Source organism: Phocoena sinus, chromosome X (genome assembly GCF_008692025.1).
Source record: "Phocoena sinus isolate mPhoSin1 chromosome X, mPhoSin1.pri, whole genome shotgun sequence".
Taxonomy (NCBI): Eukaryota; Metazoa; Chordata; class Mammalia; order Artiodactyla; family Phocoenidae; genus Phocoena; species Phocoena sinus.
The window spans coordinates 130,339,247-130,353,560 of NC_045784.1; the positions used below are offsets into that span (position 1 = coordinate 130,339,247).

Below are 14,314 nucleotides of genomic sequence, written 5' to 3' on the forward strand. Positions count from 1 at the left end.
AACCAGTTATGTGCTGACTGAAAACTCAGACCGCTGGCAGAGCAGGGCACTTAGTGTGATTTCCAGGCGGAGCTGGTGGCAGGGCTGGGAGCAGGGAAGGCGTCATCCGGGGAAGACGTCGTGACCATCGGCTCTGCGGTAACGAGTGGGCAAACGGCCCTCCAGGGACCCGTGCTGCTCAGAGACTCTAGGCGCCCATTAGGTCAGTGAACACCCAAAGAACAGTCAGTGTAACATGCAAGGGGCTGGAAAACTGGAAGCACAAACTCCGTCTGGGCCAAGCAAAACCATCAGCAGAAGGGGTTTTCAGGTTTCAGTGAACACACTTCGAGTCTCACACTTTGGCCCCGGTCCAAATGGTACCTAAGTGAGCTCCTGTCCTTGAGGTGACAACTCCATTTCCACGAGGCGCTGAAAATGAAGAGAACCCATCTCAGTGACCTCAACAGGTCACTCCTGTTGAGTCTCGATGTGTTAGATCTCTAGGCTCTTTAGCAATCTTCTCCTCCCCTCTGCTGTGAGAAAGGGATGCACAGGAAGGAATCGAAGCCTAGGCATAAGGCCTCCTACTTGTATCTTTGGTCCTACCGGGGAAGAGAGAAGCAAACGTGTCCCCCAAAGTCTGGGAAGGTGCCGACTATGTCCTAGTTCTGTCCTGCTTCCTCCCACCCTGGACGATCATGACCTCAGCATCCCCAATACGTCAAAGGTTCCCTGCTTTCACTTAACCATTAACTCAAGCATACGTGTTGGGCGCCTACTCAATGTCTGACTCTGCCCTAACTGCAGAGGATGCAGAAACGAGCAACAGACTTTTAGTCAACAGATCTTCACCAATAATACTAATATGTACCAGCCACTGTTTGAGAGCCTAAATAAGAAATCATTCTTGCCATCATGGAGCCCACAGGCTTTTGCGGTAGCCAGAGAGAGAATCCGCCTGACTCAGCCCAGGGCTCAGAAGAGGTGTCTAGAGCGGGGTGACACGTAAGCCGGGGTCTCCCTGCGACTCAGCGGAGCTGAAACAGGGGAGGCTGCAGGAACCCTGGGAGTTTGGTGGGGAGGGGCGGTGGCGAGGGAGGGACAACATAGCCAACGCACAGAGTCAAAGTGTCCTTAAGACCAACTCGCCGGACCTTCCATCCCACGGGAATTCCCCACGGCGTCAATGACCCCGCCGGCCCGGCCTCTGTTCCAACCTAAGTAACATCACGCTCAGCACCCAACCCCTACCCTGAGGCCGCTCTTCAAAACGTAGTCAGAAGGAGGACTTTCGTTAGGGTCTGTCAAAGACAACTTCACTCATCTCGGCTCGTTTCTGTAATAACTCAACAGGTGAACTAAAGTGACGTCACCATCAGAGCGAGCACTCCGCCGCTCTCACTGAACAGAAGGCAGAATTCAAAAGGCTCACAGAATGGGGACAACGGCCATCTGTGGAGAGGGTTCCAGGGTCTCCCATGACTTAGAGAATTGCTAGAAAGCTGCCTTTTCCGGCCCAGGAGCTCGACAGAGGAGAACGCAGGATGGCCCCACTGCAGAAGCAGCACACCTTGAGCTCTGAATTCAGTGTCTTGGGCTTTGGGGACCTGGCTGAATTACAAATCTCCCTGTTTGCACTGTTTCTAAACATGCATCTTGTCACCCTAGCAGGGCACACGACTCTTGCGCTCATCACCCTCTTTGACTCCGCGTACTTCCTCCTTCGCAACCTGTCCACCATTGAAATCGGCTAGATATGGGTCACCGTCCCCAGCATGCTGGCCAGTTTCCTGTCCGGGAGCCAGCGGATGCCCTTCCTGGGCTGAGCCCTGCAAATGCATCTCTTCAGCGCCCTGGGCAGGGCAGAGTGTTTCCTCGTGGCTGCGATGGCCTACGACCGCTTTGTGGCCGTCTGCAAGCCCCTGCGTTACACAGTCATCATAGCCAGGACCCTGTGTCTGCAGATGCTGGGTCTGGCGTGAGTCAGCGGACTTGCGCTCTCCTTCACCCTCCCCACACTGATATCCCTCTTCCCCTTTGGTCAGTCTCGTGAGATCCGTCCTTTCTTCTGTGACATCCCCGCTGTGCTACTCCAGGCCTGCGCGGACGCACGCGGGCCAGTGAGGTCGCGGTCTTCCTCGTCTGCCTGCTCATCCTGTTGGTTCCCTTCCTGCTGACCCTGCTCTCCTGCGGGTTCATTATCGCTGCCGTCCTCAGAATCCACGTGGCTGAGGGCAGGGGCAAGGCCTTCTCCGCCTGTGCTGGGCACCTGCTGGTCTCCCTTCTGCACTACGGCTGCACGACATTCATCTACATGCGCCCCGAGTCATGCTACGCCCCAGAACAGGACAAAACTGTGTCCTTAATCTACACCAGTGTCACTCCCGTGCTCCACCCTATGATCTATAGTCTGAGGAACAAGGAAGTCGAGGGGGCCCTCAAGAGACTCCTGGAGAGCCACGAGCAGACGAGGCCGGCGGCCCAATGCAAGGGGAGGGGGAAGAGGGGCTCCACGTGCCAGAGCCCAGTCGGTCATGTCCGTGCAGCCCTCGCAGCCCCACGCCTCCTCCTGAGGGCTGTGCTGTGGTTCTGCGGGCGCCTGGACCTTACCGGTAACCCCCTTTCCCGCCGTCACACGTGGAACAAACCGTGACGCTTTCCGAGATGGAGCAGCTCTGGGGGGTCAGTGAACGTTTCACGGCCCCTTCACGGACGATGACACCCAGACTCTGGAGCACCGTCAGACACTTCTCCGGCCAAAGAGCTAGAAGTACAAGGAGCGAGCTCCCAAGTCCAAATGAGGTAAAGGCAAGGGGGCAAAGGCAGAGCCAGCCCAGGGGCTGTACCCCACTCCACCCTCCTCCTGCGCGCCCTCCTCTCCGCCGTGTTTCCCGACCTACCCCGCTTCCAGCCTCTGGGCCAGCTGGCTCCTCCTCATGGTGCCATGGGTTCCAGGACCGCTCACTCCTGGCGGCCTTGGGGAGTGCCCGTGCGCTCACTCATTACCTGGGGCTGAAGTGCTTTGCTCTCTCCCTGACTGGCCGAGAGGCTCCTTGAAGGCAAGAACTGTGATTAACCTGCCGCCCCGGCACCAGGCACATAACAGTTGTTCAATCAGCACTAATCGGACGCTGACCACCACCCCCGCCCGCCCGCCCGCACCCCCCGCCCCCCGCCGCCGCCGTGAGCTCTGGCATAGGAACAGCTTCAGACTCTGGCTGCTAATGGAAGGGAAGCCTTCAACATCCTGCTGAGCCTCCGAGATTCAGGGACTCAGGTCCGGCATTATGATCCCAAGGAAGTGTTTGCTGACCCCACGTCCACCCCACAGGCTGGGCAAGGTGCCCTGGATCCCTGCATCCTAGCACTTAGCAGCAAATAATTCTTGAATGAGTGAATGAGCACCTTGTGGGTACCAGGCACTGCCCATGGCACTGGGGATACGACAAAGCATAAGGCACAAAAGAGCTCACAAATGAGGCTGGCGAGTTGAGCACCTTATTTAAAAGACTAAAATAAAACGAATTATTTAGAAAATATACAATGGTTACGAGCTCTTCTTTCATAGGCAGGAGTCATTCACCCAGCACCAAGCCTAGAACACCCACATGCTGTTTAAAAGGGTCAGGAAGGAAAGGGTCTGGGTCCTTGATGACCCTTCATTGGAAAACTCAACCACAACCATCATCACCTCCCTCTAGCCTTCGTGTTCGGTCAACAGTACACTTCCTCATAGTTCAAACCCCCAAAACCTTCCTCACCAAACCCCAACCTTGCCTACTCTCCTCAATTCATGTCTCCTACCACCTCCCTCATCATTCCTAGACGATGACCCCACCTCCTGCCACAGAGGGGCCCTCAGAGCCACCAGAGGGGCACTCCTCAATGGGAGTGGCAGACCTTGGAGGGCAGGAACCATGTGGGTAATTTTCCCTCGTGTCCAGCCCTACTTGCTCTCTGGCCTGCGCCCTCAGACCTAGGAAAGGGCAGAGCCTGGAGGGGCAGGAGGCGGTGCCATCATGAGGTCCTGGCAGGGAACCCAGATGGCGACTCCAGGTTGATCAAAGTGAAGGTGGGGTGATCGCTAGCTTCAGCGTATGTGGAGAGAGAACTGACGTGAAAGTCAGAGAGACAGCGACCGAAACACCAGTAGCCGCTTGTTGCCGACCACATCCCGTTGCAACCCTACGCGGGCCCTGTGCTTCAGGGCCATGCGATACCCTTACGAGAGGGGTGCACGGGCACCCCTGTATTTGGACAAGCTTCGAGGGGTGCCTCTTCTTTTATCTCTTCAAGAGATATTATTTTCACTACTCTCACCCCTAAACCCTTCCCTATTTTCAAAATAAACTAGTGAAACGTTGACAAGTGTTGAAGCCGGGTGAAAGGTAGGCGGATTTTTAAAAACACTATCCTCTCTCCTTGTGCGTACATGTGAAATGTCCACAATAAAGACGCTAGAAAAGTCAAGGTACTGACCGGTCTCCCACCCTCGGCATTTATCTAAACTTCGCTCTTCCTTTAAGGCACAGCTCAGATGCCTCTGAGCCCCCGACCCCTTTTTAATGACCGCCTCGGTCGAGTTCGCACTTAAGGCAAGGGAATGCTGCTGACAGGAGAGCAGCCTCGGGTTCCCATCCACCACGGCCTTGCCGTGTGTGCACAGCACCGACCCACGTGTTCCTGTGCACGTGTGCACCCACACAAACGTGCACACACACAAGGCCCTGGGTGGGCAGGGGTGCAGAGACAGGGGGGTCCATCACTCCCAGGCAGTGGGGTGGGAGTCTGGCGCCACAGGGGGCCCCAGGGAGGAGGGAGACCCTCTCCTGGGTGCCGTGGGACAGGACGTGGGTCTGTGTGGTTGGGGCGTGATCCTGGGTGACATGACGATAACCCACTGACCTGCCCAGGGAGGAGGGGTTCCCAGAGAGCAGGCGCACAGCAGTCTGTCAGGTAAGAGATGACGCCCCCTTGGCTAAGAAATAGAGATCTATGTCTAGACCCTATGTACCCACGCACACATGCACTCAAGCTCACACAACTGCTATTGGTGGCAATTGGCTCAGGAACTGAAGGTTCCCTTGCTGGATGGCTCTCTAAGCTTCTAGAGTAGGGACGGGAAGAGGGGTCTAGCCCAGCTGAAATATTCGCCTTGGTTCTGCTGCCCCCCCCTCGCCTGCCCCCTCTGCTCTCCAGTCCCCCTGTTCCCCGAGCTGCCACTGCTGCCCCTGGGGTGAGGGGCCACCCAAGGGTGTGCTGGGCAGAGCCTGGAGAGAGGCAGGCAGGGCCTGGTGGGGTCAGGTGAGACGTGACGGTAGCGGGCACTGGAGGGCGGGCGGCAGGGCTTGGGAAGCAGCGTGGGCACCAGCTTGGTTAAGGGGGGTGGGGGAGGCATCTATTTTGGGTGGGTTGTGATATTTTTGGCATTTTATTAAAAATGGAAAAAGTTATTTTAGTTATAAGCACTCTGGTGCTTCCTCCCCTCCCCCCCACAGGCAGACCCCCATAGGTGTCAGGGAAAGGCAAGCCCCCTGGGGGGGTGGGGGTCTAGAGCAGGGGCTGCTATGGCTACGAGAGGGTGAGCTGGTGATGTGAGCCGGGGCACCTGTCACATGACGCTCTCCACCACCACCACCTTGCTGCTCTCAGACACCGGGGTCAGGGTGGTCAGGCCCCTGACATCCGAGTCCTGAGCTCTGTACTCCAAGTGGTGGAGGCCCCAGACGGGCTGCGTCAGGTGCTGCCGGCGCTGCGGGAGAGAGGGACACGTTGGGTCCCTGGGGAGGGGCACCTGCTTGTCCCTGGCCTCTCTCCGCTTCCCGCCACCTGCCACCAACTTGGGGCCCGGGGCCGCGCCCCTCCTGACCAGGTCCCGCTCCCTACGCTAGGGAAATAGGGGTTCAGTGGAGGGCCGAGTGGCTGCTAGAACAGAGGCCAGGGACAGGCCTCTCCTCCGCCGCCACCACCTGAGCGAGGCCCTGGAGGGCCAACTCTCCTCCCGTACACCCCCCTCCGAGCTGGCCCAGAGGCTCCGGCACAACGGTCTGTCCCTCCTGGCGGGTGGGAGAAGGGGCAGGGCGCTCTGGAGGTCACGTCTCCACCCAACGGGAGGGAGGGATGGTGTGCGGGAGACGGGGCGCGGGGAACTGACCTCAGCCACGGTCCCCTTGGCCCTGAGGAGGCAGCCCAGGAGGTGGAGGGGCACACCCAGCATGGAGGAGAGCGCGAAGCCCCAGCCCATGGCCTCGCCCCACCACGGGTACACGTAGGTGTTGTTGTAGACCAGCGGCTTGTAGTAGACCGTGTTGAAGATGAAGACGCCCTGCGGGCGAGAAGCCTCGCGCTCAGCCGGCAGCCACCACTGCGAGCCCTCAGTGTCCCTCGCCCTGCCCAGCCTCCCCCGGCCCTTACCATGCACACCAGCGGGGTGAAGAAAGACCGGCACCATTTCATCCAGGGGCAAGGTCGGTACCCGATCATGCAGGCCACGTCGTCCATGAAGCGGTCGGCTCCTGGGGTCACGTGAGGCCGGAGGGCCAGGGCTAGAGACGCACCACCCCTGACCGCACCGCACCCCCGGCTTGCCTGTCGGCCCAGACCTACCGTACACCCAGGCGATCACCGCGCACTCCCAGAAGGCCTGCCAGAGCAGGGTGGTGGCGCTGGCTGAGTAGTAGTCAAACAGCTGGAAGACATACATCCCACCCTGGGGATGGAGCCAGGTCAGGGAAGGTGGCAGCCGGCAGCCTGAGGCCAGGGGCATCCCTCACCCTGCCCCCACTCACATCGGTCACCACGGAGAGATCAGTGACAAAGCAGAGGGCGCAGCAGAGGGCCACGGAGATCTCTCTTTGGAAACGGAAGTAGTAGGAGGCCGGGAGGAGGTCCGGCAGGCCGGTGATGAAGATTTCCACACCTACAAACTGTGGCCGGGCAACTCAGGCCGTGCCCCTCCCCACCCACCTGCCATCTCCCGTCGCCCAGTGTGCCCTCTGCTCGCCAGCACCCCTCCGCCCCACCTCCCAGCCCCCTCCCTTGCGTCCCCCCTCTCAAACCTGGCTGTCAAGGCCAAGCAGCAGCAGCATGAAGAAGAGCAGAGCAGCCCAGAGCGGGGCCACAGGCATCAGCGTGACGGCCCGGAGATAGGCGATGAAAGCCAGGCCAGGCCCTGAGGGGGAAGGGGCAAGGTGTGGACACCTGGAGCCCCCCCACCCACGTCCTGTCCCCCTCCACCCTGCACCACGGTACCAGAGGATTGGACAATGCCAGGGCACCCTGTGGCCAAGGGCCTTTCGACTTCTGTCAAGACACTGCCGGGCCACTCGAGCCCTCGTGTGTGTGTGTGTGTGTGTGTGTGGGTGTGCGCGCGCGCGTGCGTGCCATACCAGGGGCTGGAAGGTTCCCGCGAGCCCTTGGTAGACCTGTACCCATGAGAGTGGCGTGTCTGGCTCAGCCTTCTGTACCTGGGTTCCGGCAGCTACTGTGGTCGCAGATCACCACTGACCCAGAAAAGGCCGACCTTTCCCTCTACAACACTCAGGCAAGTGTGAGGGCCTACCCCGAGGCCCCTGGATACAGACGGATGGGGGCTCGGGGCTCCACGTGGCCTGGCCTGAGGTGGCTGGACAGCTGTGCCTCGCAGCTGCTCAGCCAGGCCTCCTGGCCCAGAGTGATGGGACAAATTGAGTTTGAATTTTTCTCATTTCTCAGAACGTCATTCTGTGTGCGTTCGCGTACACGGTCCGTTACGACAACAGCTGCCGCTGCTCCGGAGGCCGGGCTGGGGCTTGGGGCGTCTTTACCTGATTCCGCCACCTTGGAGATGTGCACGCCCTGCTCTGTGGCCATGAAGCCCAGGATGGAGAAGACCACGAAGCCAGCAAAGAAGCTGGTCCCGCTGTTGATGAGTGCGAGGATGATGGCATCCCTGGGGGCAGAGGGGACCGTGTGGGCTGGTGAGACTGCCTGCTGCCCACGGGCAGGCAGGGCAGGGGTGGCAGGGCTGTAGTGCCTACTTGTAGCAGTTGTTGTTGAAGCGATTGTAGCCGCCCAGGGCCGTGAGGGCCCCCAGGCCAATGGCGTAAGCAAAGAAAATCTGGGTCCCGGCACCTATCCATACCTGGAGATGAGCGAGGGGAGAGCAGGTGTGAGGAGCCACGGCGAGCACAGGTCAGCTGCAGAGGGAGGGAGAGGCAGGGCCCTCCCCTGGCAGGGAGCGAGGCCGCAGCCCGCAGGCAGGTCCCACGCCTCCCGTGCCGACTCCAGGTCCTGGTCTGCAGAGAGGCGGGGGTCCTTGGTGCCGGGGATTAGAACTCAGCTAGCCAGAGACAGAGGCAAGATCAAGACGACAGCAAAGGCCTCTGCCTCCCACGCAAGCAGCGCCAAGCGGCTGCTCTGCGGACCCTGCTGGAACGCTCCCGCCCTCCAGAGACCTGGCCGTGTCCCGCGTGTCCCGCAACCACCGGCAGGCTGTCGTATTGTGTGTCTGTTCACACAGTTGTCCCCACAACCTGACAGGGAGCCCCTGAGGGAGGGATGGGTCCACGCTCCCCGCTGGGTCCCCGAGGGCAGACAGGCAGGTGAGAGAGACAGACCGAGAAGGTCAAAAGCTGACGCAGAACCAGAACCGAGAGAAACTGGAAGGGAGGGAAGGCGAGCCAGGGAAGGCGAGCCAGGGATGCCCCCCACCCCAGGGAAGGGGCAGCCGCTGCCGGGCCCACTCCACCTCCACTCGGGAGGGAAGGCTGCCGGGCCTGGAGGCGCACGGTGGAGAGGACTCTCCAGCCAGGGGGTGGGGATCAAGTGGTCCGGACTGAAGTCCCTGCCCCTCCTCGGGCTCTGGCCCTGGTGCCGTCTCCTCCCGTGGCAGCAGTGGTTGCTGGCAGACACCCACACCCCACAGGCAGTGCTGACCCCGGGCTTGCCGTCACCCCGGCTGTACCTTTTCTGTTGACTTGACTCCTCTCAAGACAAAGACGTAGACCAGCACTCAGCAGGCCAGCAGACACAGGGTCACCTCCCAGCTGAGGGTCCCCGGAACCTCTAGGCCCCCGGAGAGCCTCAAGACTTTGTTCCTGGGGGAGGGAATGCCAATGAGGGCTGTGCCAGCAAAGGGCCAGGAGACTGCCGGTGGTCCTGGGGTGGCGCCCCCAGCCCCTCCTCCCCTCCCCTCCCACCTCCACCCCCCCACCGCCACAGCCCTTCCGGCCGGCCGGTCTCCCCCATGCACCTGGCCAGCCCGGGCCAAGCCTGCAGCCTGAAGTCGCTGCAGTCTTTGGCCCTGGAGCCTTGGAACCCCTGGCGGCCCGGCCCCACGCCGTCCCCAGCGGGCCCAGCAGCAGCCCCACGCTTCCCTCCCCAGGCGGGCAGGCACCGCCCGCTCTGCATCCCTGGCCTCATTCCCGCAGGGCTGGGCCCCGACACACGCACGCATGCACACGAACACACATGCAGACTCGAGCTACGTGTGGGAGACCAGAGGGCTGGCCGGGCCTGGCCCACAGGTGCCCGACTCCCTTCCAGAACTCGATGACAGGGACCTGCGTTCAGCAGGCTGGTCACACGTGAACTTGGCCAGGCTGGCACTGACACAGACTTCGAAGTGCACGGGGCTCGCCTGGGGTTTGCAGGCTTGGCAGGGAAACTTACGTTCTCAGAGGCCTTAGGAGGTGGGGCGGGGCTCTGTTTGCACATGCGCACTGGGGAGCTCCAGCCACACTACTGCGAGGAGCGTCACCTGGAGGCCTCATGGCTAAGCCGCTCACGGGGAGCCTGGGCCCGTGGTAGGCCAGTTAGAGGGACCGGAAGATGCCGGTGTCTGTCTGCGCAGGCTCATTGGGGTTACACAGCTCTCTGCGGTGAGGAGCTTCGTAAGGGGGCGACCATTGGCTGGAGAGACTGCAGGCTCTGTTCGGTGGGAACCAATCACGAGTCAGGAGGCGTTACCAAGGGTCTGTTTGCGCAGGCGCTCTGGGAATCCCCACCTCAAGGGCCATTAGACGGTTGGTTTTGTGAGGGACCGTTTTTTCCTTCCCCCGCTCGTAGGGAGAGTGGAAGCGCTTCTAGATGGAGTCTGAGGCAGATGGTGAAGGAGCCGTGAGGGCAGCAGACAAAGGCGCAGGTGCCGCGGCCGCTGCAGTGGGAGCAGCACGTGGGCGCCAGGGTGACCCCGGTGACCCGGTTGTTCCTGGCGACCCTGGAAACCCTGGCAACCCTGGCGTCTTAGGACAGGCAGGTGGCGCAGCCGGTGGCCTTGTGCAGATCCAGTGGGCAGCCCACGCAGCAGGGCCACGTGGAGACGCAGGACCCGGGGCCGGAGGTCCGGGTCCGCAGGCGCTACAGTGGTATCCTTTTGCAGGAGCCCCCGTAGGCCTGGCGGCCAGGGGCTGGGCTGCAGGTGGTTTGTGGGGAGGGGCTGCAGGCGGTGGGGCCTGAAGTGTAGAAGGAGGGAACTCTGGGCGGCTGGAGGGTATGGGCCAAGGGTGGTCTGGGCTGACGGGATGGTGGTGGGGCAAACCAACCTGAGGGAAACCAGAGGGTAGGGGTGGTGATGTCCAGGGTGGCCTCAGTGTATAGGGTGGGAGGTTGTGGACGGCCTAAGGGGTGGTCTGGCGAGGAAGCCGGGATGTGGGGGTGTGAAGGCGGGTCTCAGTGAGGAGGAAGCCTGAGGCACAGGCGAAATCAGTAGTGTGGGTGGTGCCTTAACCATATCTCCTCCAGCACCCTTACTGTGCATTTCCCATCGCGCATGGATGCGGAGATCGCCCACCAGTGGCTGAGTGTATACTTTCTAGTCCCAGAGCCTATTCAGAAGGAGCTCATTGTGGAGGGCCGCGTCCTGTTCATGTGGGTTCTAGAAGGGTCTAGGGAGGGGCTGGTGGCAGGTGGCCAGAGCCAGGCTCAGGCCAGGTGGAGCTGTAAGTGAGGGTTAAGCCTAAAGAAGTGTGCTGCTCTGGGATTGTCGGTGTGGGGTGACAGGGAGGGACGTGTGCCTCCCCACAAACTTGAATTTTATTTTTCCCTCCCTTTTAGCCAATTGACTGCTGAAGACTTTGGCCAACTCCGAAGTTCCATCATGTTCTGTGTGAAACAGCTTTCCGCGGTGGTTCACATCTTGCAGTACATTTTTACCCGCTTTTTCGTTTAGCGTCAGCAGGCCCCAGGGCGCTAACCCTAACTTATGTGTTGTGTCCTTGGCGTCCTTCCCTAGAGCATTGCTTTCTTCAGTGGTCCCCACTTGTTGCGGCCTCGTCTTTTGCCTCTACTGGCCCTTGGGCGCTCAGGGTCCACGTATTTTGTTTGGTGATTAAATGATAACTGCAGAAAATACAACTGAGCTGCTGTTCTGTGTCTGAGTTTAGCTTTAGCTTCTGCACCTCCTAATATTCTTGCATTTGTGCTCAGGTTGGAGGGGAGGTCTGGAATGCAGCTATTCAAGTAGCACACCTAATTGAAGACAATGTCAGAAGTGGAACAAAAAGAAAATTGTGTACTGCCATTCACTGTTAATTTTCGAATGTTTTCTTAGTTCTATAGTTACATTTTTATATTAACGTATAACGCCAGAATACTAAGTAAGAGTTTGTGGCTTACCGACCTTGTTTCAGGTCTGCAAAGAAAAGTGCTGGGGCAGTTGGTTAAGTGTTTGGGGTGAGGTGATAAGCTCCCTCTAAAACAGCTTGTATTCTGCAACCTTGCTAAACTCACTAGTTGATAGTAAAAGCTCTTTTTATAAATCCCATGGGTCTTTCTACATATACAGTCATTTTGTCTGTAAATAAAGGCACATTTACTTCCTCCTTTCCAATCGATGCATTGTAACTGATTTCTGTCATAACGGTTTGGATGTTCCTGCTTCTTTGCATGCCCGGTAAGTTTAGATTGGGTGCTAGGCATTATAAGATTTCCCTTGGGTGCTGGATGTGTTTCTATTCCTGATCTTATTCTTAAGCTTTGTTCTGGGATCCTATTAAGTGACTTGGAAACAGTTTGAACCTCGTGAGTCTTAGTTTTTTGTTTTCTTGTTTGTTTGATTTTTTGCGTTATGCAGGCGTCTCACTGTTGTGACCTCTCCCGTTGCGGAGCACACGCTCCAGACGCGCAGGCTCAGCGGCCATGGATCACGGGCCTAGCCGCTCTGCGGCATGTGGGATCCTCCCGGACCGGGGCACGGACCCGTGTCCCCTGAATCGGCAGGCGGACTCTCAACCACTGCGCCACCAGGGAAGCCCCTGTGTCTTAGTTTTTTAAGAGTTGCTTTTTGGGACCAGAGCAGTTCTCACTGCAGGATTAATATTTTTTAACATCTTTTTTGGAGGATAATTGCTTTACAATGCTGTGTTATTTTCTGCTTTATAACCAAGTGAATCATTTATACATATACATATGTTCCCATATCTCTTCCCTCTTGCGTCCCCCTCCCTACCACCCTCCCTACCCCACCGCTCTAGGTGGTCACAAAGCACTGAGCTGATCTCCCTGTGCTATGCGGCTGCTTCCCACTAGGTATCTGTTTTACGTTTGGTAGTGTATATATGTGCATGCCACTCTCTCACTTTGTCACAGCTTATCCTTCCCCCTTCCCATATCCTCAAGTCCATTCTCTAGTAGGTCTGTGTCTTTATTCCCATGTTACCCCTAGGTTCTTCATGACCATTTTTTGTTTCTTAGATTCCATATTTATGTGTTAGCATACTGTATTTGTTTTTCTCTTTCTGACTTACTTCACTCTATATGACAGACTCTAGATCCATCCACCTCACTACAAATAACTCAGTTTCGTTTCTTATATGGCTGAGTAATATTCCATGGTATATATGTGCCACATCTTCTTTGGATTAATTTAATTAACTGAAATCTTCTGTGTTTGAGAAGGCTATAGTTAGAAACAAAGACTCATACACTATCAGAGTGGTGGTAAAATCTATCTGGACACTTGATTGGCATTTCCTCTTAAATATTAAGATATGCATATCCTTTGACCCACCTTTGGGAATCTATCACAGAAAAACTCTTGTGTATGTGAACAAGGCAGCATTGACCACAGTGTTATTTATAGCATTGTTTGTCATTGTGAAAAATCGGTAGAATGTATATCAACAGGGGAAACGTTCAGTAAATCATAGCAAGTCCGTCCTGGTGGAGTACCATACGGCAATCAGAGCAAAGTAGATAGCTGGGAACTAATATGGAAAGAGATGAAAGCAAATTGCAGAATTCTGGGTATGGCATATTCCTGTTTTTGAATACATTCTGACCATATGACCATGTGGGGAAAGGCAGAGTCACCACCTGGAATGAGCCACCCTGCTTTCAATATCATCACTGGGCATTAGGGAAGAAAGCTTTCACTATTTAGATTTTAGATTTCCATGTTGTTTAAATATTTTCCTGAGGAATTATTAGTTTTGAAATGATATTCCTTTGGAAAACGATAGTCTGCTCCATTTTATTCCCTTTAAAACCACTTACTTTACAAACTTTAGTTCAGCAAAGGTCTGTGTGGGAGGATTAGGCAGAGGACACCCCCCTGAAGTGGATGTGGAAGCCCAGAGTCAGGATGGGAGCTGATGGGAGGGCCAGTAACAGGGCACATGCTCTATTACGAGAAAAATGTTTCGTAGTCTTGGTTTTCTTTTAAAAAAAAACATGAGGGGGCTTCCCTGGTGGCGCAGTGGTTGAGAGACCGCCTGCCGATGCAGGGGACACGGGTTCGTGCCCCGGTCCGGGAAGATCCCACATGCTGCGGAGCGGCTGGGCCTGTGAGCCGTGGCCGCTGGGCCTGTGCGTCCGAGCCTGTGCTCCGCAACGGGAGAGGCCACAACAGTGAGAGGCCCGCGTACCGCAAAAAAAAAAAAAAATAAAAAAAACATGAGAAATGGATTTTCAATTTGATGAAAAGTCTGCACCACTGTAGAGGACATCTATGGGATTTGTCACCCAGCATCCGTGTCCGTTCTCTTGGTACTGGTGTCGTCATGTCACGCTAGAAATTCTCCCCTTTCCTCTTCTCTTGCCCATTATGGTTCTGATAGAGTTGACGTCACCTCTGATTCCAGGGGTGGGCATGTGGCTCAGGCCTCGACAATCGGAGCACTGCTTTCCTCCGGCCGCAGTGATCCCATCCAACCAGTGACACTTTTGAGGATGCAGGAGGGCAGAAGGTTAATGGACAGAGGGGAAGCTAGAGCAAGAAGAAGACACATCTCAGAGAACCAAATCCTGGATCCAGCCATGCCTGAAGACAGGAACTACCTCTGTATCTTTCGGTTATACAGACCCAGAAATTCTCCGTTTCGCTTAAGCCAATGGGAATATTTTAGATTGTTTC

At 57.1% G+C, this 14,314-nt stretch overlaps 1 protein-coding gene and 1 pseudogene across 2 annotated transcripts; one reads left to right on the forward strand and one right to left on the reverse strand.

Annotated features, from left to right (window-relative positions):
• Positions 1-280: 280 nt before the first annotated feature.
• Positions 281-8,131, reverse strand: LOC116748079 (sodium- and chloride-dependent creatine transporter 1-like). Of its 2 annotated transcripts, XR_004348165.1 has the most exons (10): positions 8,001-8,025; positions 7,788-7,912; positions 7,041-7,153; positions 6,771-6,908; positions 6,589-6,691; positions 6,397-6,497; positions 6,137-6,307; positions 2,883-3,034; positions 2,631-2,746; positions 281-411 (listed from the first exon to the last, which is right to left on the reverse strand). XR_004348165.1 is itself a non-coding variant. In XM_032620913.1 (8 exons), the coding sequence occupies exons 2-8, from the start codon at positions 7,831-7,833 to the stop codon at positions 5,594-5,596; spliced, it is 813 nt and encodes a 270-aa protein (XP_032476804.1). In that variant the 5' UTR covers positions 7,834-7,912; positions 8,001-8,131; the 3' UTR covers positions 4,936-5,593. The 2 variants fall into 2 exon arrangements, 1 of the variants encoding a protein (XP_032476804.1); XM_032620913.1 differs by lacking the exons at positions 281-411; positions 2,631-2,746; positions 2,883-3,034 and adding an exon at positions 4,936-5,734 and having other exon boundaries at positions 8,001-8,131.
• On the forward strand, positions 1,315-2,635 carry LOC116747273 (annotated as a pseudogene).
• Positions 8,132-14,314: the final 6,183 nt, after the last annotated feature.